We start from the raw sequence: 23,717 nt of genomic DNA on the forward strand, positions 1-23,717 counted from the left end.
AAAAAGCACTAAAGTCATCCAACAATGCCACGAACACAAAAATAAATATACACCCAGACTTTCCAGCAGCTCTGTGACAGGCAGACCTGGTAGAATTCTCATTACAATGTCCTGCTTTGCTTGTCAGATTATCCCGCATCCACTCACAGTTACACCTGGATATGCGTGTAAAGAAAAATTCAAAACATGTATTATAAAGCAGAATTAATATGTGGGAAAGTAGGCCTGTCACAGAAAGTCTCCTGTTTACTGCAACCCGCTGTCAGGAACTGGAGGGCTAGTGCTGCTGAAAGTTGCAGAATTTAAGAGTCCCTTGCAAAGTCTCACTTAGATTCAGAGCTGGACTCTGGACAAAACAGGAAAAGATTATTCGATAGTCAAAGTAGTGCGCAATCAACACTTTTATTAACAAATTAGTAACAATAAAATGATTACTCATTTTAAAGAATAACTTTTTCTGTACATATTGTATATACAGGCATATAAGCATACCCACAAAGGATGAAAGGCAACTTAATGATAGCACAAACGGTAAACCCAAATTGATCTGTTCAACACAGCTCCCAGATAATGTTGCCCTAGATACACACATTACTAAATCTGTGAACATCCATGCACAGGGTGGATCCTCTGGTTCATCCCTCCATTGATGTCCATTCCTCTACAGTCTTCAGTGGCTGACTATCCCACTCCAGTTACTGCACCGAATGGTGGATGCAGTGTCCCTTTAAGTCCAATTTCAGGCCCCAGGGTTCACCTTCCTCAAAGCTAAGAGGGAGTGACAATCATGAGTCCCCTGTCAAACCCCTCTCGCAGGTACTGCAACATTTGCAGACTCCACAGAACTCGGGCTTTTTACACATCCCTTTGATGACATCTCCTACCCTCTAATCAATTAAACTATGGGTTAATCAAACTCCACTCCCCGGCTCTACACTGTAGTTGACCACCCTGTATGCATTCATGGCCCTGACTTGTATTTCCAGGGTCATTAAATCGAAAACAGCTTTACTCTGGGAAATCTAGCAAGATGAGCTGAAAACAAAACAATTTCAGACAAAACAACAGCCACATAACAGCCCTTGGAGGGATAAACAAGTCTGTAGTTATTAAAATCACTACTAATTAACTCATGGAATAATAGTTCAACTTTGATGAAGTAACGTCAAAAAAAAATGCAGGTTACTTTAAAATCAAGAAGAAAGTAGATGAAATGCAAAGTGTTACACTGGAAATTAGTGACTGCAGGTTTCAGCCCGACAAAGTGAATACGGGGACAGAGATAGCGTCAGAAGCAGGAAGTAAGTCCAAGAACTCTCATGATGCTGGAGATGACACCATCAAACAGCAAGTCTCTATGTTTGTACTCTAACATAGTGCCCTCACGCTAAAAGACACCACATAAGATCATCTATTTCAGTCAATAATACCACTGTGAACTACCAGGGGAATCGCTGAGAATTCTTCACTGTCATCAAATTTTGGACAAAAGGCAGGAAACACTGGTGCCTTTAGTGTACAATAAAATGTGTACAAACACCGCACTGATTCTGAATCACAAAACGCAAGAATGCCACTGTCGCAGTCCAGATAGACTCCAATGTTTTCCAGTTTGTTTTCATAGTGGAAATACATCACCTCTGTGTCGTGTTGGGCACAATAAAGGCCTCTTTCTGAGCAAGAAAATGCCCACGAGTTTTCCTCAGTTCCCAGTTTGCTCCCTGGAAGCGTGCGTGGAATACTCTGGTAGGCTATCCCCACAGCCCAGGAAGGAATGTCTTTCACGTTCACCTCCCAGTAGTGGAGTCCAGTGATGTATCCTGCGGTGGCAAGTACATTGAGAGAAGTGCTGAAGCGTTCTACATGACACCAGTTACTTTGCTTCGCTTCAACAGATTCAACTGCTGTGCCGTTCCTGCTTATTTTCAGCTGGAGATGAGCACTATTCGCATCCAATTGAATAGCCTGACCTAGAAGGTGGCAGAAATGTAAACACAGATCTGTTAAAATCACACTGAAACGAGATGTGACTCAACCTTGACCAGAACCCTCAGAATTTTCAATACCTGTATGAGACCCCCCCTCAGTTCTATTTTCCAAGGAAAACAGCTCCAGCAGAAGGACCGCATGGGCTGTTTTATCAACAAAGGTCTAGGAATAGAGTTGAGTTGAACTCTAGAATCAACAGCAGACCAGCCTAAATTTGAGGTCCTCACAGAAGGACAATTATTAAAATTAAGTAGCTGAATGTGTTTGGCCCAATGCCACAGCACAAGGAACTCCATTGTTGACAAGTGGCCTGTAATAACCACAAGCATCTTTCTTTCTGCTTGTTGGCAGGTTTTCACTTTGACACATAGTAACTAGTTTTTCTAGGATTCCATAGTGTTGTACTCAGCTGATGTCAAAGTTGGTTTCTCTATATCTACCCTGCACACAGCTCTGATGCCAATGTTTGCATCAAATTCTGGAGCCAGGATAATCTTGCAAAACCTGAATTAAGCACATGAATTATGAATGAGTAGGTGTCACTTGAATACTGAAAAATCGCTTCTTCATCATACTAACACTGAAACAACTGCTTGATTAATATTAATGCAATGATTAAGCGAGTCGAGTTTGACAAACTGGACATTAGGGAGGCCAGGAAGGTGGCAGCTGGAAAGTACAGGTTAATACATGCATGTAAGTTTTTTCTTTATAAATAACACATATATAAATGACTGAAAATAAGACTAACTCATGTATGCAGGAGCCAAGGGACCTAAGATGAAACTTTTTTCACGCATGTATGGTATGAGCTGCCAGAAAATGGTGGAGGATGGTAAAATTAAAATGTTTAAAAGGCATCTGCATGGGTAAATGAACAGGAAAGGGTTTACAGGGATATGGGCCAAATGGTGACAAATGGGACTAGATTAATTCAGAATATCTGATCAGCATGGATGAGTTGGATCAAAGTGTCTATTTCCAAGCAGTACAACTCTGACTTCATGAGTCAAGTGCAGCATTCAAAGTTCTAATATAGTACAAGCTGATTTGTTTTAATTACATTAAAGTGCCTTTATCCATGTTACAAACTGCTCTTACAACAGTCAGACTGAAATGAAATGAAACATTACACATGTAGGTCGTTGGCAGAGACTTGGCAATCTTATCTGCTCTGTTCTCTTTGAGATGGTAGTTTTCTAAGTCTGGGGTGGATGGTGAAGTAAAAATCTGTCAATTATACTTGAGACAATTAGCACACAGCAGCATGTTCACTTCTACTGACACCACTGCATTTTGCACTAATGCACATGACACTGACTTACCTGAAAACAATTCACCCAAAGATGTTAAAATTCTCCGAGTATTTATGCTCTTTGTAAAACAAGCCTCTATATTTTGTAAGTTGTTTGTCACATCCAGGAGATCTTTTAAACCAAGGTCCTGTTCCTGAATCTCAGTGCTGTGAAAGCATAAACGTACTTCTTATTAGAAAATGCACCGTGCTTTCTTTTAAATCAGCTTTAAAAGATTATGAATCGAAGAGACAGGTTTTCAAGTTTTGAAAGGTGTTCTTAAATGTTTGTTCAAACACAATCACCAAAGGCCAGCCCCTTCCAACAAATCTTAGGCAAACAGTGGTCTAGGCAGAAACAAAATGCTATTTTGCCAGCATGCAACAAATCTTTCCATATATCAGAAACCGTACAGGCTTAACTTACTTATAAGTTAATTCCTGTTGGAGTCATATAGAGCGACAGATTTTATACCACCACTATATTACTGTGTAGCCTACTATTTTTCACCCAACAAATCACTGGTGCAAAAAGAGTTAATTAAATTGACTTTTACTTGTTTCTTCAGTTCCAACAGTAACAAGGGATCAAATACACGTCATTAGTTACAAAGTGCTTTGGGATGTCCTGAAATCTTAGAAAATGCTATACATAACATAAATCTTCCTTTGAAATAGGATAGAAATTGTATTTTACTTCTTCATTAGATAGCTCTGAAAGAGCATGCCAATCGTGCAACCTCAGAAGTGCAAGTTGGCAATTTCATCAGGCATCAAAGCCAAGGGATATGCCAACAGACATCTGATCTGAGGAACAATAATCAGTGAATGTTTAACAGTCATTACATGTGACAACTCTAAAAATCAGAAGATGTGTCTGCTGATAGCATGCTCTGCATTTGTTGCCATCCCATCCCTAACAGCTCACCATTTCAGAGGATGGTGAGCTGTGGGGCTAGTGCCACATGTAGGTCAGACTGGGTAGGAATGGCTGATATCCTTCCTTAAAGGACATCTGTGAACCAGATTGATTTAACAATGATCAGTGATAGTTGACAATGGCGACTATTACTGAGACTAGCTTTATTTCAGATTTATTAACAGAATTTAAATTCCATCAGTTGTCATAACTAAGAACATTAGCTGGGCTTCTGGATTACTCATCATATAACATCAGAGACAATGGCCTAGTGGTAATATCACTGGGCTGTTCATGCAGATACAAAGGTAACATTCTGGGGTTTGAATCCTGCCACAGCAGATGGTGGAATTTGAATTCAATGGAAATCTGAACCCTGGAAGAGTCAAATGATGATTGTGAATCCATTGTTGATTGTCAGGAAAACCCAGCTAGTTCACTAATGTCCTTTAGGGAAGGAAACTGCTGTCCTTACCTGGTTGGGCCTACGTATGAGCCAGATGGCAATCACAGAACCCCAAAAGGGTGGAAGCAGGCCACTCAGCCAATCTAGTCCACACTGACAACCCCCTGTCACCCTGCATTTCCCATGGCCAATCCATCTAATCTGCACATCGCTGGACTGTGGGAAGAAACCAGTCAGTAAATGCTTGCCTAACTAACAACGCCCACACACCATGAATGGATATTAAAAAACTCTATCCTGCCCTGTCCCCAGAATAAGAGGTTGTACACATAGCGTGGAGTATAATCTGCTCTAATTTTAAATCTTTTATTTGGAAGATGAAAACAGGAAATGCACTCAACCATTTCGCTGTTTGGCTGCCTGGCCTCCTCCCTTTAGTGCAGGGCTGCTCAAAATGCAGTGGGGTCCCAAGTAGGGCGACGCAAGCTCTGAAGCAGTCATGGAGATCTGCCCAGTCCCCACTCCTCAGCCTGTTCTCACAGGTTCCCCCTCTCCCTTTCCCAGGGGGCTCTCGCGGGTTTTTCCCTCTACTCCCAGAAACCCCAACTCAGTTTTCACTGAGGGATCGCAATGCATTTCAAGCCTTGAAGTGGAGTGATGGTAGAAATACTTTGTGAAGCACTGCTTCACTCATTAGTTTAATGTAATTTTGTTTCAGAGCAAAGAAAATCAAGTGGTTGGGATGATCAAATCAGTTTCACACATTTAATGCACAGCATGGTGCCTCAGTGGATGGCATTGTTGCCTCACAGCATCAGGACCCAGGTTTGACTCCACCCTCGGGTAACTGTCTGTGCGGAGTTTGCATGTTCTCCCCGTGTTTGCGTGGGTTTCCTCCCACAGTCCAAAGATGTGCAGATTAGGTGAACTGACCATGCTAAATTGCCCATAGAGTCCAGGGATGTGCAGGCTAGGTGGATTAGCCATGGGAAATGCAGGGTTGTGGGGATTGGAGACGGATGTGTACGGGTGGGATGCTCTTTGGAGGGTCAGTGTGGACTTGATGGGCTGAATGGGCTCTACGTTCACTGTAGGGATTCTATGGTTCTTGTCTGTGAACATCTACAAAAGTGGCACGTGCTCTTATTTTAACTGTATAAAATTAATGTGACAACAATATCTTCAGATTGCTGCAGCAGGATGGCACAATTGGGATTCCAAGTCAATAAATTCACTAATAGAGCAAAATCAAAGCCACAAATAAACAACTATCCAACAGACATACAGAAATTTTATTGACCTAGCTTAAGTATATCAACTAGAGACAAGCTTACCTTTTAACACTGTCCAGAATCTAAAATTAAAAAAAGGTTACTCTCGTTATCAACAAGTTCATTGTAGAAGATACTGAAACACGATTAAGGTAACTGGTTATTTTACTCGACAGGCTAGTTGACTTAATTTTATAAAATACGAAGGGATTCAGTCCCTCATGGTACATTTAGTCCACCTACTGGTTCATAAAGGAATTACAAGTGAACAGTTGTTATTTTTATTTAACCATACAATTCATAGGAGAACTGGGGGCTCTTGCGGCACAGCGGTACCGTCCCTACCTCTGGGCCAGACGGCCCAGATACAAGTCCCACCTATACAGGTTGATCAAAGCAACATGATATCAACACGAAATGTCAACTTTTAAATCTTCTAACGATTCTAGGCCTTGCAGGAGACAGCTGAACTGATTGAGTGTCTTTGTGGCATACTTGTAGTGTCCCTGACTCTGAGCCACAAGACCCAGATACAAGTTCTCCCTGCTCCAGAGGCATGTAACAACATCTTTGAACATGTTGATTGGAAAATATTGACAATTCATTTGAATTCAGGCAGGTGATAAGAAAATATCTACTTTAATACTGGTGTACCAAACGCAGCAGCTAATAGTAAAGCACACAAGGTATACTTCACTGATCAGTAACCAAATCACAAAGGTAATGGTCTACAGCTTAAATACAAATTATTGATCAAAAACATATCCATTTTAAAACAAAAATTTACCTGCAGCAATTGCACAGGGTTGTTTACACAAATTCCAATCTGCAAAGTATCTTTAGCTTGCTGTAGTTTTGCTCGTAATTGCTTCAGTTTTGATTTCTCACAGTCAACCATCAGGTTCAGTTGGGCAGTTGCAACTGAAAATCTTTTTTTCCATGCTTGGTCCTCAATGTCAAGAAAAAGCTGGACTTTCCTGAAGAATTTCAAATGTGTCTGCTGCCGTTTTTCTAACTTGTCCTAATTAAAAGAGACATGTAAAATGCTTAATGCAAAATATTGTTAACATCGCAATCACCAGATCACATCCAGACATAGGTGACACAGAATTCACCTCTGCATAAAACAGAACATACAAATAATTTCCAAATGAATTAAATCACATTGACAGCTCCTCAGGATGTCACAATGGGTTCATAGAAGACGGAAGAATAATATTGTTACAAAGGCGGCTATTTGGCCAGCAAATGTGCACAGGTTCTATAAATGAGCAATTCCTGGAATACATTTCTCCCCATAGCCCTACAAATTTTTTCCTTTTCAGTTTACTGTATAAATCCTTCTTCTGTGTCAGTTGAACTGACCTCTACCAGCAAATACATTCAACAGCCCAACAATGAGCTGCATGAAAACGATATTCCTTGCTTTCAGCTTCTTTTACTAATTACTTTAAATTTCTGCCCTTTTGTTCTGACAAACTCATTTATTCTTACATGTTGTTATGATCCCAGACCAGGCAAAGTTTTTTGCTAAAATCTGACTAAAAACCATTAACTCTTATTGCATACTTTAACAAAATCCTTCAAAAGATCTGGGGGCCACACTAAGAGATCAAAGCCTCAAGATTCCACAAGTTTGAACAAAGATTTCCTATCCAACATCAGAACAGTAACCCAAGTTAGACTGCATGTAAGCTAAGTTCAAACACAGAATTAACATGAGATGGAAATGGTTAACAGACCATGTTCAAACATCTTGCAGTGCATATCCAACAGCAAAGGTGATTGACACAGATTCCTCCCTTGGATTTCTCATCAGTTTTTTTTCCCTATTAATTTTGTGGGATGTGGGCATCTCTGGCTGGCCAGCATTTCTTGCCCATCCCTAGTTGCCCCTTGAGATGGTGGTATTGAGCTGTCTTCTTGAACTGATGCATTCCTCCTGCTGTGGACTGACCCACAATGCTATCAGGGAGGGAATTCCAGGATTTTGACCCAGTGACAGTGAAAGAACAGTGATCTGCTTCCAAGTCAGGATGGTGAATGACTTGGAGGGGAACTTGGAGGCGATGGTGTTCTCATATATCTGCTGCCCTTGTCCTTCGAGATGGAGGTGGTTGTGGGTTTGGAAAGTGCTGTCTGAGGGTCTTTGGAGAATTTCCTCAGTGCATTTTGTAGATATTACACGCTGCTGCTACTGAGCATCGGTGGTGAAGGGAGTGGATGCTTGTGGATGTAGGGCCAATCAAGTGGGCTGCTTAGTCCTGGATGGTGTCTAGCTTCTTGAGTGTTGTTGGGGCTGCAGGCAAGTGGGGAGTAGACCATCACACTCCTGACTTGTGCCTCACAGAGATGCAAAGGGTCATCAAATCACATTACTCTTCACAAGAGATCACAATTCTTCAGTTCTGGCCTTGAAACACTGTCACAAACCATCTCAACTCCTGGGGTCTGGACCAATCACTCTGCTTTGCACTCACAATACTCATTCGCAAGAATTTTTTCTAAAGTCTAGTATTTTTCTTGAATTTAGTAATTAACTAAGTATTACTCTTCACAACATATTTTATTGTAGCTTTAAAAGTCAGGGAAATGCACGCTTGGAGAAAAGCTTGTTAATTATAGGTTAGCTTAACACAGTTATTTGAAGCTTGAGTCAATTGTTTATAGAAAGCATAAAGCCTCCCCGGAGGTGCATTGTCTAAACTGAATGCTGCTTTGGCTATTCAAAGTGCAAAGTGGAGTTTTGAGAGAGGGAGGTGCTCCTTTCTTAGAATCATAGAATTTTACAGTAGAAAAGTTGGCCATTCAACCCATCATGTCTGTACCATCACCTGAAAGAGTTACTCAGCTGGTCCCATTCTCTAGCCTCAACCCTCTAAATTCATCACTTTCAAACATACATCCAGCTCACTTTTGAAACCTTCAATGCAATTCACCCCCATCACTCTCCCAGGCAGCCCATGCTGTGCAAGCTGCACTCACTCAGGCAACTGGGGAGTATTCCATCATTGTGCTCCTGAGATGCTGCTGGGCCTGCTGTGTTCATCCAGGCTCACACTTTATTATCTAGTATTCCATCACACTCCTGTTTTGTGCTTTATGGAAGGTGGAGAGGCCACGGGGAGTTACTCATAGCAGTATCCTTAACCCTTGAGCTACTCTTTGTAAACACGAGGACAAGTATTTAAACCAAAGAATCACAGAATTCCTTCAATGCGGAAGGAGGCCAGTCAGACCATCAAGTCCACACCGACCTCTGAAGGCCGTCCCATCAGACCAACCCCATTCCTCGTAACTCTGCATCTCACGTAACTAATCTACCTGACCTGCACATCTTTGTGGGCTTGAAGGAGGAAACTGAAGGATGCATAGGAAACAAAAGAAAATGTGCAAACTCCACACAGAGAGTCACCAAGGGATCGAACCTAGGTCCCTGGGGCTGTAAGGCAGCAGTGCTAACCACTGAGAGACTGTGCCATTCCAATGACTGGTTCAGTTCAACTTCCGGTCACTGGTAACCCCAAGATGTTTATAGTCACGTGTTTGGTGCATGTCAATGGGTGATGGCTAGATTCTCTCTTGTTGGAGATGGCACTTATGTGATGTTGATGTTACCTCCACCTTGCCAGCCTAAGCCTGGATATTGACTAGGTCTTGCTGCTTTTGGGCTTTGCTGCTTCAGTGTCTGTGGAATCACAAATATTTCCGAATACTGTGCAATCAGTGAATATCCCCACTTGTGACATTACATATGGAAATGGTCATTGATGAAGCAGTTGAAGATGGTTGAACCTAGGACTCTAACCTGAAGAACTCCTGCACAGATGTCCTGGAGCTCAGATAAATGACCTCAAAAACCACAACCATCTTCCTTTCATAGAACCCTACAGTGTGGGAGCAAGCCACAAGGGTCTAGCACAGCTTTAGAGGATTACAGGCTTGCTTGGAAGGAGCTCAAAGGTGGACTGAGGACAGCCAGGAGGGGGCACGAAAAAGGCTTGGCAGGAAGGATTAGGAAGAACCCAAAGGCACTTTACTCATACGTGAGGAATACAAGAATGATCAGGGAGAAGGTAGGGCCGATCAGGGATAGCAAAGGGAACTTGTGTGTGGAGTCTGAGCAGATAGGGGGAGCACTAAATGAGGTTTTTTGCTATGGTTTTCACTAAGGAAAGGGGCCTTGTTGTGAATGAGAACTTTGAGGAGCACGAAAACAGGCTTGAACAGATCAAGATTGAGGAAGTTGATGTGCTGGAAATTTTGACAAACATTAAGACTGACAAGTCCCCAGGGCCAGACCAGATTTATCCTAGGTTGCTCCGGGAAGCGAGAAAGGAGGTTGCTATGTCGCTGGCGAAGATCTTTGCTTCCACACTCTCCACAGGAGTTGTACCGAAAGATTGGAGGGAGGCAAATGTTGTTCCTCTTTTCAAGGAAGAGAATAGGGAAATCCCTGGAAATTATAGACCAGTCAGTCTTACGTCTGTGGTCAGCAAGGTTTTGGAAAGAATTCTGAGGGATAGGATTTATGACTATTTGGAAAAGCATAGCGTGATTAAAGGGAGTCAGCATGGCTTTGAGGGGGGCAGGTCATGCCTTACAAATCTTATTGAGTTCTTTGAGGAAGTCACGAGACAGGTTGACAAGGGTCGAGCAGTGGATGTGGTGTACGTGGACTTCAGCAAAGCATTTGATAAGGTTCCCCACAGCAGGCTCATTCATAAAGTCAGGAGGTATGGGATACAGGGTGATTTGGCTGTCTGGATTCAGAATTGGTTGGCTGACAGGAGGCAGAGAGTGGTTGTAGATGGTACGTATTCTGCCTGGAGGTCAGTGCTGAGTGGTGTCCCACAGGGCTCTGTTCTTGGGCCTCTGCTCTTTGTAGTTTTTATAAATGACTTGGATGAGGAGGTTGAGGGGTGGGTTAGTATGTTTGCTGATGACACAAAGGTTGCAGGTGCCATTGATAGTATCGAGGGCTATTGCAGGCTTCAGCGAGACATTGACAGAATGCAGAGCTGGGCTGAGAAATGGCAGATGGAGTTCAACCTGGATAAATGCGAAGTGATGCATTTTGGAAGGTCAAACTTAAATGCTGAATATAGGATTAAAGGCAGGATTCTCGGCAGTGTGGAGGAACAGCGGGATCTTGGTGTTCAAGTGCATAGCTTCCTCAAAGTTGCCTCCCACGTGGATAAGGTTGTTAAGAAAGCATATGGTGTTTAGGCTTTCATTAACAGGAGGATCGAGTTTAAGAGTCACGAAGTTATGCTGCAGCTCTATAAAACCCTGGTGAGACCACACTTGGAATATCGTGTCCAGTTCTGGTCGCCCTATTACGGGAAAGATGTGGAGGCTTTGGAAAGGGTGCAAAGGAGGTTTACCAGGATGCTGCCTGGACTGGAGGGCTTGTCTTACGAGGAGAGGTTGACTGAGCTTGGACTTTTCTCTCTGGAGAGAAGGAGGAAGAGAGGTGACCTGATTGAGGTGTACAAGGTAATGAGAGGCATGGATAGAGTTGATAGCCAGAGACTTTTCCCCAGGGCAGGATTGACTGCCACGAGGGGTCATAGTTTTAAGGTGTTAGGAGGAAAGTATAGAGGAGACGTCAGAGGGAGGTTCTTCACCCAGAGGGTTGTGAGCGCATGGAATACTTTGCCAGTGGTAGTCGTGGAAGCAGAGTCATTAGTGACATTTAAGTGACTGCTGGACATGCACTTGGACAGCAGTGAATTGAGGGGAATGTAGGTTAGGTTATTTTAATTTTGGATTAGGATTATTCCACGGCACAACATCATGGGCCGAAGAAAAGTACAGCACAGTACAGGCCCTATGTTCTATGTTCTAAGCCACTTGGCCCATCAGGTCCACACTGAACCTCTGAAGAGTATCCCGCCCAGACTTACACCCTTGCCCTAAAATGCTGTATTTTCCATGGCCAATCCATCGAACCTGCACATCTTTGGATTGTGGGAGGAAACCAGAGCACCCGGAGGCAGCTCACAAAGACACAAGGACAATGTGCAAACTCCATACAGTCGCCCGAGGCTGGAATTGAACCTGGGTCTCTGGTGCTGTGAGGCAGCAGTGCTAAATGCTCAGCCACCGTGCCATCCCATTGTGCCAGGTGCAACTCCAACTCGTGGAGAGTTTTTCTCTGATTCCCAGATTCCAGTTTTGCTCGGATTCTTGATGCCACACTTGGTCAAATACAGCCTTGCTACCAAAGCCAGTCTCGCTCATTTCTTCTGTGGAGTTCAGCTCTTTTGTCTGTATGTAGACAAAGGCTGTAATGAGGACAGGAGCTGAGTGGCCCAGGCAGAATCCAAACTGGGAGTCACAGAGCAGGTTGCTGTTCAATAGGTGCTGCTTAATAATGTTGGTGATTATCCCTTCCATCACTTTACTGATGATCAACAGTCCGCTGATGGTCAGTAAGTGGCTGCTTTTTGTGTACAGGGTATACCTAGGTTGCAGTGCAACAGCTAGGCTAGGGGCAAAGCAAGTTTTGGAGCACAAGTCTCCAGTACTTTTGCTGAAATGTTATCAGAGTCCAGAGCCTTTGCCTTTCTAGTACTGTCAGCTATTTCTTGGTAATACGTGGACTGAATCGAATTAGCTGAAGACTAGCATCTGTGATGACGTGAGGAGGCTAAAATGGATCATCCACTAGACACTTCTGGTTGAAGACTGTTGCAATTGCTTCTGTCTTATCTTTTGCCCTGATGAGTTAGGTTTCCTGTCACTAGCAACACAGTTACTTGTGGAGCCTCTGGCTCCAGTTAGTTGTTTCATTGCCTACTCATAACTGGGTATGGCAGGACTGCAGAGCTTAGATCTGACTTACTTGTTGTAGGATCATTTAGGCCTATCTGTCATTTGCAGTGTGGCACACAAGCAGTCTTCTTTTACAGCTCCACCGCAGTTTCAGGTACACCTGGTGCTGCATCTGGCAGATCTCTTGTCCTGCCTTCGGCAATGATTCAGGACTGATCGCCTGGCCTGACAGCACGGGTACAGTGGGACAGATTGCCGGGCCAGAAGGTTGCAGGTCATGGTTGAATATAACTCTGCTGCTGTCAATAGCACACATCTCATGGATGCACACAGTCTTAAATGGGATAGGTCTTGAACAGATCTAACAATTTGGTCCTCCACATAGCGCAATTGTAGGGTACGCCCAATGCAAAGGTGGGGCTGTCTCCACAAAGATGATGCAGTGGTTGCTCCTATTGATACTGTCACAGACAGATGCATCTATGGCAGGTTGATCGGTGAGTGTGAAATCAAGTACATTCTTCCCTCTTGTTGTTGTATATCTGCTGCAGGCCCAGGCCAACATCTACATCCTTTAGGGCTCATCCACAATTGCAATTGTATTGTTTTATTTAGAACGGAGGAGATCAATGGGTAATAACCCAGTTATACATTGCACTGACTGAAGAAGAGAGAGGTTCAAGGGGAATGACAAAAATTACTACGTACAATAACTTTAGAGACAAATGTGATAATTGTGCTGTAAAAGCAAGGAGCGAAAAGGTAACAATTTAGATTAGATTCCCTACAATGTGGAAACAGGCCCTTCAGCCCAACAAGTCCACACCGCCCTTTGCAGACCCATCCCCCTATAACCCACACACACCCCTGAACACTACGGGCAATTTAGTATGGCCAATCCACCTAGCCTGCACATCTTTGGACTGTGGAAGGAAACCGGAGCACCCGGAGGAAACCCACGCAGACACGGGGAGAATGTGCAAACTCCGCACCAACAGTTGCCCGAGGCTGGAATCGAACCCGGGTCCCTGGCACTGTGAGGCTGCAGTGCTAACCACTGAGCGACCGTGCTACCCGTGAAATGCTTTGCACAAGAAGTTACAAAATGGTTAACTCTGTCCCTCGATATCCAGCCTCATACCTTCTCAGCAGAGGCAGCTTCCTCCAACAGACGAAGGCCATTTTCCACAGCAGCCAGATTTTGCTCAACTTTCGAAAGTTTATATTTGCAGTCATTCTGGAGAATAGTAAACATTGATAGCATTAAAAACAGTCACCAAATGAACACAATACTAAACATTCTAAAACTTATACATTATTAATTTACCCAACAATTTAGACAAGATGGTACATTATCAAAAGTGAAAATTTGCAATGTAAACTAAACATGGAAATATGTTTGGTTATTTGGTGATACAGGACATGAATATCAAATCCCCACAATACAGAATGAGGGCATTTCAGTCTGCGCCGACCCTGTGAAGAGCATGCTACCCAAACACACCCACCTGCCCTATCCCCATAACCCCTCATCTACCATGGCTAATTCACCCCGTCTGCACATCCTGTACACTACATAGCAATTTAGCATGGAAAATCCACCTAGCTTGCACATCTTTGGTCCATGGGAGGAAACCGGCAGAGACCCACACAGACATGGGGAGATTGTGCCAACTCCACAGAGTCACCCAATGTTAGGATCAAACCCATATCCCTGGCACTGTAATGCTATTGTGCTAACCACAGAGCCACCTAAATATTGCTGTGAAAAACACATTCTGCTGAAACTCTTTGTCTTGCACTTAAGGCAATTGAGTCCATCATAGCACTATGTATAAGCTATCCACTTAGTTTAAAATTCCTGTAATTTGTTCTTTTCCCTTCAATATTCTAGCTCCATTTTGAAAGTCACTGTTGAGTCTACTTCCAATGTTCTTTCAGGTATCTCACAGTGCAAGAAGTATTCTTATCATCTGGTTCTTTTGCAAGTTCTTCAGATTTACATTGTGCCTGGTTCTCTAACCACTAGAAAGTTTCTCTTTATTTACTCCATCAAGAAATCCTACAATTGTGAACATTGAGCTTTTAATTAAGTGATCTGTGCAATGAGTACAGTCCAAGGAGACCAAGGCACTCCTTGCTACTAAACCAATTTGTAACATAAAAGCAAAATACAGAAATTCTGAAATAAAAACGGAAAATGCTGGAAATGTGCAGGTCTGGCAGCATTGGAGAAACAGAAAACTCTATTCCTGTGTCCACATGGTCAGAAATCACATGACACCAGGTTATAGTCCAAAAGGTTTATTTGAAATCACAAATTTTCAGAGTGCTGTTCCTTCATCAACTGATGAAGAAGCAGCGCCACAGAAGCATGTGATTTCAAATAAACCTGCTGGACTATAACACTGAGCCCTGCCGCATCTTCACCATCCCCCCAGACCTCCCACTGACTGAGGACGAACGGTCAGTCCTTAGGAACGGGCTCACCTTTGTCCCCCTACAACCACACATCAACGAATACCAGTCACGGTTGGACACAGAGCAGTTTTTCCGCCGTCATCGCCTCCATGCCTACTTCTTCAACCGGGAGCCTAACCTCCCTCCACTGACCCCTTCACCCGCTTCCAACACAAGTCCTCCTCCTGGACACCACCCCCAGGCCTCCTACCCTCCCTCGACCTCTTCATTTCCAACTGCCGTCGAGACATTAACCGCCTCAACCTCTCCACCCCTCTCACCCACTCCAACCTCTCCCCCGCAGAACGGGCAGCCCTCCGCTCCAACCCCAACCTCACCATCAAACCCGCAGACAAGGGTGGCGCAGTGGTAGTATGGCGCACTGACCTCTACATCGCCGAGGCCAGACGCCAACTCTCCGACACCACCTCCTACCGCCCACTCGATCATGACCCCACACCCGAGCACCAAACCATCATCTCCAACACCATTCACGACCTCATCACCTCAGGGAACCTCCCACCCACAGCCTCCAACTTCATTGTTCCCCAACCCCGCACGGCCCGTTTCTATCTCCTTCCCAAAATCTACAAACCTGCCTGCCCTGGTCGACCCATCGTCTCAGCCTGCTCCTGCCCCACCGAACTCATCTCCACCTATCTGGACTCCATTTTCTCCCCTTTGGTCCAGAAACTCCCCACCTACGTCCGTGACACCACCCACGCCCTCCACCTCCTCCAGGACTTCCAATTCCCTGGCCCCCAACACCTCATATTCACCATGGACGTCCAGTCCCTATACACCTGCATTCCGCACGCAGATGGCCTCAAGGCCCTCCGCTTCTTCCTGCCCCGCAGGCCCGACCAGGCCCCCTCCACCGACACTCTCATCCGCCTAGCTGAACTCGTCCTCACACTCAACAACTTCTCTTTTGACTCCTCCCACTTCCTACAGACTAAGGGGGTGGCCATGGGAACCCCCATGGGCCCCAGCTATGCCTGCCTCTTTGTAGGTTACGTGGAACAGTCCCTCTTCCGCACCTACACAGGCCCCAAACCCCACCTCTTCCTCCGGTGCATTGATGACTGTATCGGCGCCGCCTCTTGCTCCCCAGAGGACCTCGAACAGTTCATCCACTTCACCAATACCTTCCACCCCAACCTTCAGTTCACCTGGGCCATCTCCAGCACATCCCTCACCTTCCTGGACCTCTCAGTCTTCATCTCAGGCAACCAACTTGTAACTGATGTCCATTTCAAGCCCACCGACTCCCACAGCTACCTAGAATACACCTCCTCCCACCCACCCTCCTGCAAAAATTCCATCCCCTATTCCCAATTCCTCCGCATCCGCCGCATCTGCTCCCACGATAAGACATTCCACTCCCGCACATCCCAGATGTCCAAGTTCTTCAAGGACCGCAACTTTCCCCCCACAGTGATCGAGAACGCCCTTGACCGCGTCTCCCGTATTTCCCGCAACACATCCCTCATACCCCGCCCCCGCCACAACCGCCCTAAGAGGATCCCTCTCGTTCTCACACACCAGCCTACCAACCTCCGGATACAACGCATCATCCTCCGACACTTCCGCCATCTACAATCCGACCCCACCAACCAAGATATTTTTCCATCCCCACCCCTGTCTGCTTTCCGGAGAGACCACTCTCTCTGTGACTCCCTTGTTCGCTCCACACTGCCCTCCAACCCCACCACACCCGGCACCTTCCCCTGCAACCGCAGGAAATGCTACACTTGCCCCCACACCTCCTCCCTCACCCCTATCCCAGGCCCCAAGATGACATTCCACATTAAGCAGAGGTTCACCTGCACATCTGCCAATGTGGTATACTGCATCCACTGTACCCGGTGTGGCTTCCTCTACATTGGGGAAACCAAGCGGAGGCTTGGAGACCGCTTTGCAGAACACCTCCGCTCAGTTCGCAACAAACAACTGCACCTCCCAGTCGCAAACCATTTCCAATCCCCCTCCCATTCTCTAGATGACATGTCCATCATGGGCCTCCTGCAGTGCCACAATGATGCCACCCGAAGGTTGCAGGAACAGCAACTCATATTCCGCCTGGGAACCCTGCAGCCTAATGGTATCAATGTGGACTTCACTAGTTTCAAAATCTCCCCTTCCCCCACCGCATCCCTAAACCAGCCCAGTTCTTCCCCTCCCCCCACTGCACCACACAACCAGCCCAGCTCTTCCCCCCACCCACTGCATCACAAAACCAGTCCAACCTGTCTCTGCCTCCCTAACCTGTTCTTCCTCTCATCCATCCCTTCCTCCCACCCCAAGCCGCACCCCCATCTACCTACTAACCTCATCCCACCTCCTTGACCTGTCTGTCTTCCCTGGACTGACCTATCCCCTCCCTACCTCCCCACCTATACTCTCTCCACCTATCTTCTTTACTCTCCATCTTCGGTCCGCCTCCCCCTCTCTCCCTATTTATTCCAGTTCCCTCTCCCCATCCCCCTCTCTGATGAAGGGTCTAGGCCCGAAACGTCAGCTTTTGTGCTCCTGAGATGCTGCTTGGCCTGCTGTGTTCATCCAGCCTCACATTTTATTATCTTGGACTATAACCTGCTGTCATGTGACTTCTGACCATGCCCACCCCAATCCAGCACCAGCACCAGAACCTCCACATCATTTGTCCACATGATGAAACAATTTCTCTGTATCTATGCTTTGATGCTGCGAAGAATTTTACATCTATCAGCAAGGTCTCTTCTATTCTTCTTAACTCCAATGAGTACAAGCCCAACTCATTTCACCTCTTCTCTTCAAAAAATTCCTTCATGCCTGGAAACAATGAGTTAACTTTCTCTGAATCACCCCAAATGCCAATATATCTTTTCACAGGTGATGAGACCTAACTGTCTTATAGAATTTCAAAATATGCCTTGTGTAGTTTTAGGAAGACCCACAGTCTTCCACCCTTTATTTTTATATTAAATCCCTTTGAAATATAGGCCAAGAGTCCTTTTGCCTTCCCTATCACTTGCTGAGCCTATAAATTAGTTTTTTTTTGCAGTTCATGCATAAGTATCCCCCAATCCTGACATGGTTGGAGAAACTCAGCAGGTCTGGCAGTATCTGTGGAGAGCAAACAGAGTTATATTTTAATTTTAAAATTATATTTTATTCATAAAAAAATTCTCATTTTATGTACACATTGTCACAAAAGCAGTTCGGTTCTGCACAGTTGCATATCGAGTAAACAAATAAAACATTCGACCTTGATTCTATCCAAAAAACTAAAGACCTCTCTTACACATGCAATATTAATGCTTACATATATTTGAGGCACTAAGAAGGTTCAATAACTGAATAGAGCCCCATTTACATTCAGTATGAAGACTTCAGACTGTGGTCTTTCCCCACGGTGACTTGGCAGTAGCTCCCCAAAGGTTTAGTGGGTCCATCAGCACTTAACTTGGAATGTGCCAGTCTGCAACACCCATTTGCGGTCAATTTGTTGTACTGAAAGACCAAAGAGGGCCTTTCACTGAGTTGATGGTCTTCCACGTGCGGTTGACTTTTGTGTCGATGTGCATCCTGGGGAACAGACCATAGAGCGCAGAGTCCCGCATCGTGGAGCTGCTTGGGATGAACCTCGACATAAACTATGCATCTTCCTCCAGACTTGCTTTGCAAAGGCACATTCTAGGAGGAGGTGTATGATTGTCACAACACCCCCACAGCCACTTTGAGGGCAGCATGCGGTGGTGCAGACCGACCGGGGGTACACAAGGGATCTCACATAGTGGTGCCTTTCTCACCACCAGCCAAGCAATGTCTGGGAGCTTGTTAGAAAATTCTGGTGATGAGGCATTCTGCCAAATGACTGACAGTCTGCTCGGGGAACCATGCAACAGGATCCACCCTCTCCTTTGCCTGCAGGGTCTTGAGGATGCTGTGCGCTGACCATTTCCTGACAGACTGGAGGTCAAAGATAATGGGAACTGCAGATGCTGGAGAATCCAAGATAAGTGTGGGGCTGGATGAACACAGCAGGCCAAGCAGCATCTTAGGAGCACAAAAGCTGACGTTTCGGGACTAGACCCTTCATCAGAAAAGGGGGATGGGAGAGGGTTCTGAAATAGATAGGGGGCGAGGGGAGGTGGATCAAAGATGGATAGAGGAGAAGATAGGTGGAGAGGAGACAGACAAGTTAAAGAAGTGGGGATGGTGAAGATGGATAGAGAAGATTCTCCACCTACCTTCTCTATCCATCTTCGACTGCCTCCCCCTCTCTCCCTATTTATTTCAGAACCCTCTGCTCCTCCCCCTTTTCTAATGAAGGGCCTAGGCCCGAAACGTCAGCTTTTGTGCTCCTAAGATGCTGCATGGCCTGCTGTGTTCATACAGCTCCACACATTGTTACCGTTTCAGATTGAGTGACCCTTCCGGAGAACAATATCCTTCCTTTTACAGCAACCACATTCCTTTTGGTTTCCTTTATCACCCTTATTTGCTCTGGGTGTGATTCCAGACCCTGGAGAAACACGGGTTATTTCAGAGCTGGGTAGAAAGTTACTCAAGATAACAAAGTGTGGAGCTGGATGAACACAGCAGGCCAAGCAGCATCTCAGGAGCACAAAAGCTGACGTTTCGGGCCTAGACCTTTCATCAGAGAGGGGGATGGGGAGAGGGAACTGGAATAAATAGGGAGAGAGGGGGAGGCGGACCGAAGATGGAGAGAAAACAATATAGGTAGAGAGGAGAGTATAGGTGAGGAGGTAGGGAGGGGATAGGTCAGTCCAGGGAAGATGGACAGGTCAAGGAGGTGGGATGAGGTGGTAGGTAGGAAATGGAGGTGTGGCTTGAGGTGGGAGGAAGGGATGGGTGAGAGGAAGAACAGGTTAGGGAAGTAGAGACAGGCTGGGCTGGTTTTGTGATGCATTGGGGGAAGGGGAGATTTTGAACCTTGTGAAGTCCACATTGCTTTCACAAGCTTCAAAATCTCCCCTTCCCCCACTGCATCCCAAAACCAGCCCAGCTCATGCCCTCCCCCCACTGCATATCAAAACCAGCCCAGCCTGTCTCTGCTTCCCTAACCTGTTCTCTCACCCATCCCTTCCTCCCACCTCAAGCCGCACCTCCATTTCCTACCAACCACCTCATCCCGCATCCCTGACCTGTCCATCTTCCCTGGACTGACCTATCCCCTCCCTACCTCCTCACTTATACTCTCCTCTCTACCTATCTTGTTTTCTCTCCATCTTTGGTCCGCCTCTCCTTCTCTCCCTATTTATTCCAGTTCCCTCTCTCCATCCCCCTCTCTGATGAAGAGTCTTGGCCCAAAACACCAGCTTTTGTGCTCCTGAGATGCTGCTTGGCCTGCTGTGTTCATCCAGCTCCACACTTTGTTATCTTGGATTCTCCAGCATCTGCAGTTTCCATTATCTCTGAAATAACCCAGTCAGCTCCCCAGTCTGAGTGGAATTACAGGTGTGAGCTAACAGTGTTGCGATGGAGGAACGCAGCAGGCCAGGCAACAGCAGAGCAGCAGGAAAGTTGACGTTTCGGGTTGGGACCCTTCTTTAGACCCTAAACGTCAACTCTCCTGCTCCACTGATGCTGCCTGGCCTGCTGCGCACCTCTCCGACTCCAGCATCTGCAGTCCTTACTATCTCTGGAGGCTAACAGTGATGCTCATGGAAGACCACATGGAAAGCTCACCACTCACCTTGAAAACAGGGGCAGCGTCAGTCAGTTTGAGCACCTGGTGGTCCAGGTGGGAAGCCTTGCTTGGTAACATGCAGTAGGCACACAGGGGGCATTTGTCGGTCTGGCAGTACAGCTCCAGTTCTTTGCCATGCTGTTTGCACAGGCGGCTGCTGTGGCAGGTCGGCCTGACCAGGACGTGGTGGCGGAAAGCCGGGTTCTCCCGGTGGGGCAGGAGGTGCGAGGCACAGAAAGACCCCCCACAGCTGACACAGGTCTTGGCGGCCGAGGCTCGCTTCAGGCCCTTGCACAGATCACAGCTGGGCGTGCCAGCCGAGGCCTCCCCCCGCTGCCACAGCCGCTCGGTGATGTTGTGCAGAGCCACATTCCGCCTCAGCTCCAGGCTCATGTCGCAGCTCGCCAGGCACAGGGGGCACGCGTAGCTGGGCAACCCCCGGGGCGAGCTGGCATTGCCCCCGTCAGACGCGCACGCCGAGCGCTTGAGTTGCGCCACGCAGTCGCTGCAGAAGTTGTGGCCGCACGGCAGGGTGACCGGATCCACAAAGATATCCTGGCAAACAGCACAAACCAGCTCCTCACCCAGGGCTTCCATTGCCAGCAGTCTCCTCCCAGCCTTCAATTAAAAAACTCGGCAGCGGCCACAAGCAGGGTTACTGTTTCCAGTCCCACTCTCCCGGATACAATGTATCTCCGGAAAGCGGCTATCCACTCAAACAGGCTCTCACAAACTATATACAGCGACTGTCTCACTCGTGCGACTCCAGCAGATCGGATTTAGGGGCAGTCCCGGATCCACGCTAATTGGTGCCCCCTGTAGGACCTGATCTCTTCCGGTCATAGCAGGAACTGCAGATGCTGGAGAATCCGAGATAACAAGGTGTAGAGGTGGATGAGCACAGCAGGTCAAGCAGCATCAGAGGAGCAGGAAAGCCATTTCTGAGGAAAGGTCTAGGCCCGAAACGTCAGCCTTCCTGCTCCTCTGTTGCTGCTTGGCCTGCTGTGTTCATCCAGCTCCACACCGTGTTATCTCTTCCGGTCTTAGCCCGCTCCACTTGCTCGTCGTCGGCTCCCACTCCATCTGCTCCTGATTCTACCCGTTCCCGATCCGGACTAGGATCTACTCCCACTCCACCTGCTCCAGATCGCGACCAGGATCTGTTCCCACTGCACCTGCTCCACCAGGTGCCGACCAAGATCTGCTCCCACTCCACCTGCTCCACCAGGTCCCGACCAGGATCTACTCCCACTACTCCCACTCGTGGTCCAGACTTGGATCTGTTCCTGCTGCTTCCATTCCAAATTCTCCTTAGTTATACCTGGATCTGCTCCCACTCCACTTGCTGCTGGTCCCGATCTGGAACTGGATTCGCTCCAATGCGTCTGATCCTGATTTCCCTCCAGGACACCTTGGTCCACTCCTCCTTCACTCCCAATATCCCCCCACCCCCGCCATCCATCGCCCCATGGCACTTTCCCCTGCAATCACAGAAGAATGTAACTTCTGCCCATTTACCTCCTGCCTCCCCAGAATCCAAAGGCCCAAACTGACCTTCCAGGTGAAGCAACACTTCACCGGCACTTCCAAAAATCTAGTCCACTGCATCCGCTGCTCACAATGTGCTCTCCTCTACATTTGGGGGAAACGCAGCATAAACTGGGTGACCTCTTCGCTGAACATCTACGTTCTGTCCGCAAAAAAAAAGACCCTGAGCTTCCAATAACCTGCCAGTTCAAAACATCACCTCGTTCCCTGGCTAACATCTCTGGCTTGGGCTTGTTGCAGTGCTCCAGCAAAGCTCAGTGCAAGCTGATGAACAGCACCTCATCTTCCACATTGTATCAAGTTCGACAATTTTACGGCTTGAGGGTCCTTCTCCCATGTACTTCCCCAAGTCCTACTCACCAGGCCTTGTAATCTCATCGTTAGCCGCTAACTGTGTCCAAAACCAGTATTCACCCCCGCCCCATCGTTATCCACTGCGTTGTCTGTCCAACTGTTGTCTCCCTTTGGGCTGTATCCCTACCTATCGTTTATTCCTTATCTCTCTCCCCTCCCCACCCAGACCTGCATTAAAAAAAACCCTTTTCTGAGCTTTCTGAAGGAGGGTCCCGAGCTGAAACGTCAACATTCCTGCTCCTCGGCCACCTTGTTGATCCAGCTCCACGCAGTGTTAATCTCGTTTCCCCAGCTACCCTAATGTTCCGAGGAACGGTCACGATCCTAAACGTTAACCCTGACTTCTCCCCACAGATGCTGCTAGACCTGCTCAGCTTTTCCAGCAAATTCTGTTTTTGTTCCCCCTGCTCCTGCTCCTCGGTTGCATTTCCTCTCCCTGCCCTCCAGTCCGGATCCCCAACTCATTCTTCCTGGTCCGCTCCCGATGCTCCTACTCCGGAACAAGTCCGCTCCCGTTCCAGGTTCCGCTGCTCCCGTTCCCGCTCGGGAAGAGGCAGAACCCGCCGCCAATGGCGGAAAACCGGCTTCCAAAATGTGAAAGGAGCCAATCAGCAGCGGGCCCTGGTGCCCAGCAACAGCTGCTAGAGACGCGGCTTGGCCCGGGCTCCGGACAGTGACCGTGCCCGGGGCATTGGACGCTGAATGTGACCGGAACAAGCTCGGCGGTGAGCTGGACCCCTCTTCCCAAACATGTCTGCATTTATCTAGCAGTTGGAGAGAGAGAGAGAGGTGTGTCAGATTTAACGTCTTTTTGATAAAGGGACACATGTACGGCCTGTCAGTGAAGCTGAGCCTGAGCGAAAGGAAACACACAGTTTGTGGTGAACGGTTAATTCTGCTGGGGGCGGGGGGGTAGTGGTCTGGGCCATGGCTTACTCGCTTTTCATGATCTTACGAAGTCCAGGTAAAGTTCCCCGACCATGGGGCTGCTCGCTGCC

General features: G+C 46.9%; 2 protein-coding genes across 6 annotated transcripts in view; one reads left to right on the plus strand and one right to left on the minus strand.

Moving 5' to 3' along the window:
• Positions 1-416: 416 nt before the first annotated feature.
• LOC125456357 (E3 ubiquitin-protein ligase Midline-1-like) lies at positions 417-22,250 on the minus strand. The gene is made up of 6 exons (XM_059648117.1): positions 20,824-22,250; positions 13,801-13,896; positions 6,667-6,900; positions 5,943-5,962; positions 3,315-3,451; positions 417-1,970 (listed from the first exon to the last, which is right to left on the minus strand). The coding sequence occupies exons 1-6, from the start codon at positions 21,412-21,414 to the stop codon at positions 1,417-1,419; spliced, it is 1,632 nt and encodes a 543-aa protein (XP_059504100.1). The 5' UTR covers positions 21,415-22,250; the 3' UTR covers positions 417-1,416.
• A 689-nt stretch (positions 22,251-22,939) lies between these two features.
• The window catches only part of LOC125456515 (protein BCAP-like), a 78,677-nt gene continuing 77,899 nt past the window's right edge, over positions 22,940-23,717 (plus strand). Inside the window, exon 1 of one of the 5 annotated variants that reach the window (XM_059648113.1) lies at positions 22,940-23,508. The gene's annotated coding sequence lies outside the window, so the exon portion shown is untranslated. The remainder of the gene's footprint in view (positions 23,509-23,717) is intronic. The other 4 variants (XM_059648114.1, XM_059648111.1, XM_059648112.1 and 1 more) reach the window with 4 other exon arrangements.

Source organism: Stegostoma tigrinum, chromosome 8, assembly GCF_030684315.1.
Source record: "Stegostoma tigrinum isolate sSteTig4 chromosome 8, sSteTig4.hap1, whole genome shotgun sequence".
Lineage (NCBI taxonomy): Eukaryota > Metazoa > Chordata > Chondrichthyes > Orectolobiformes > Stegostomatidae > Stegostoma > Stegostoma tigrinum.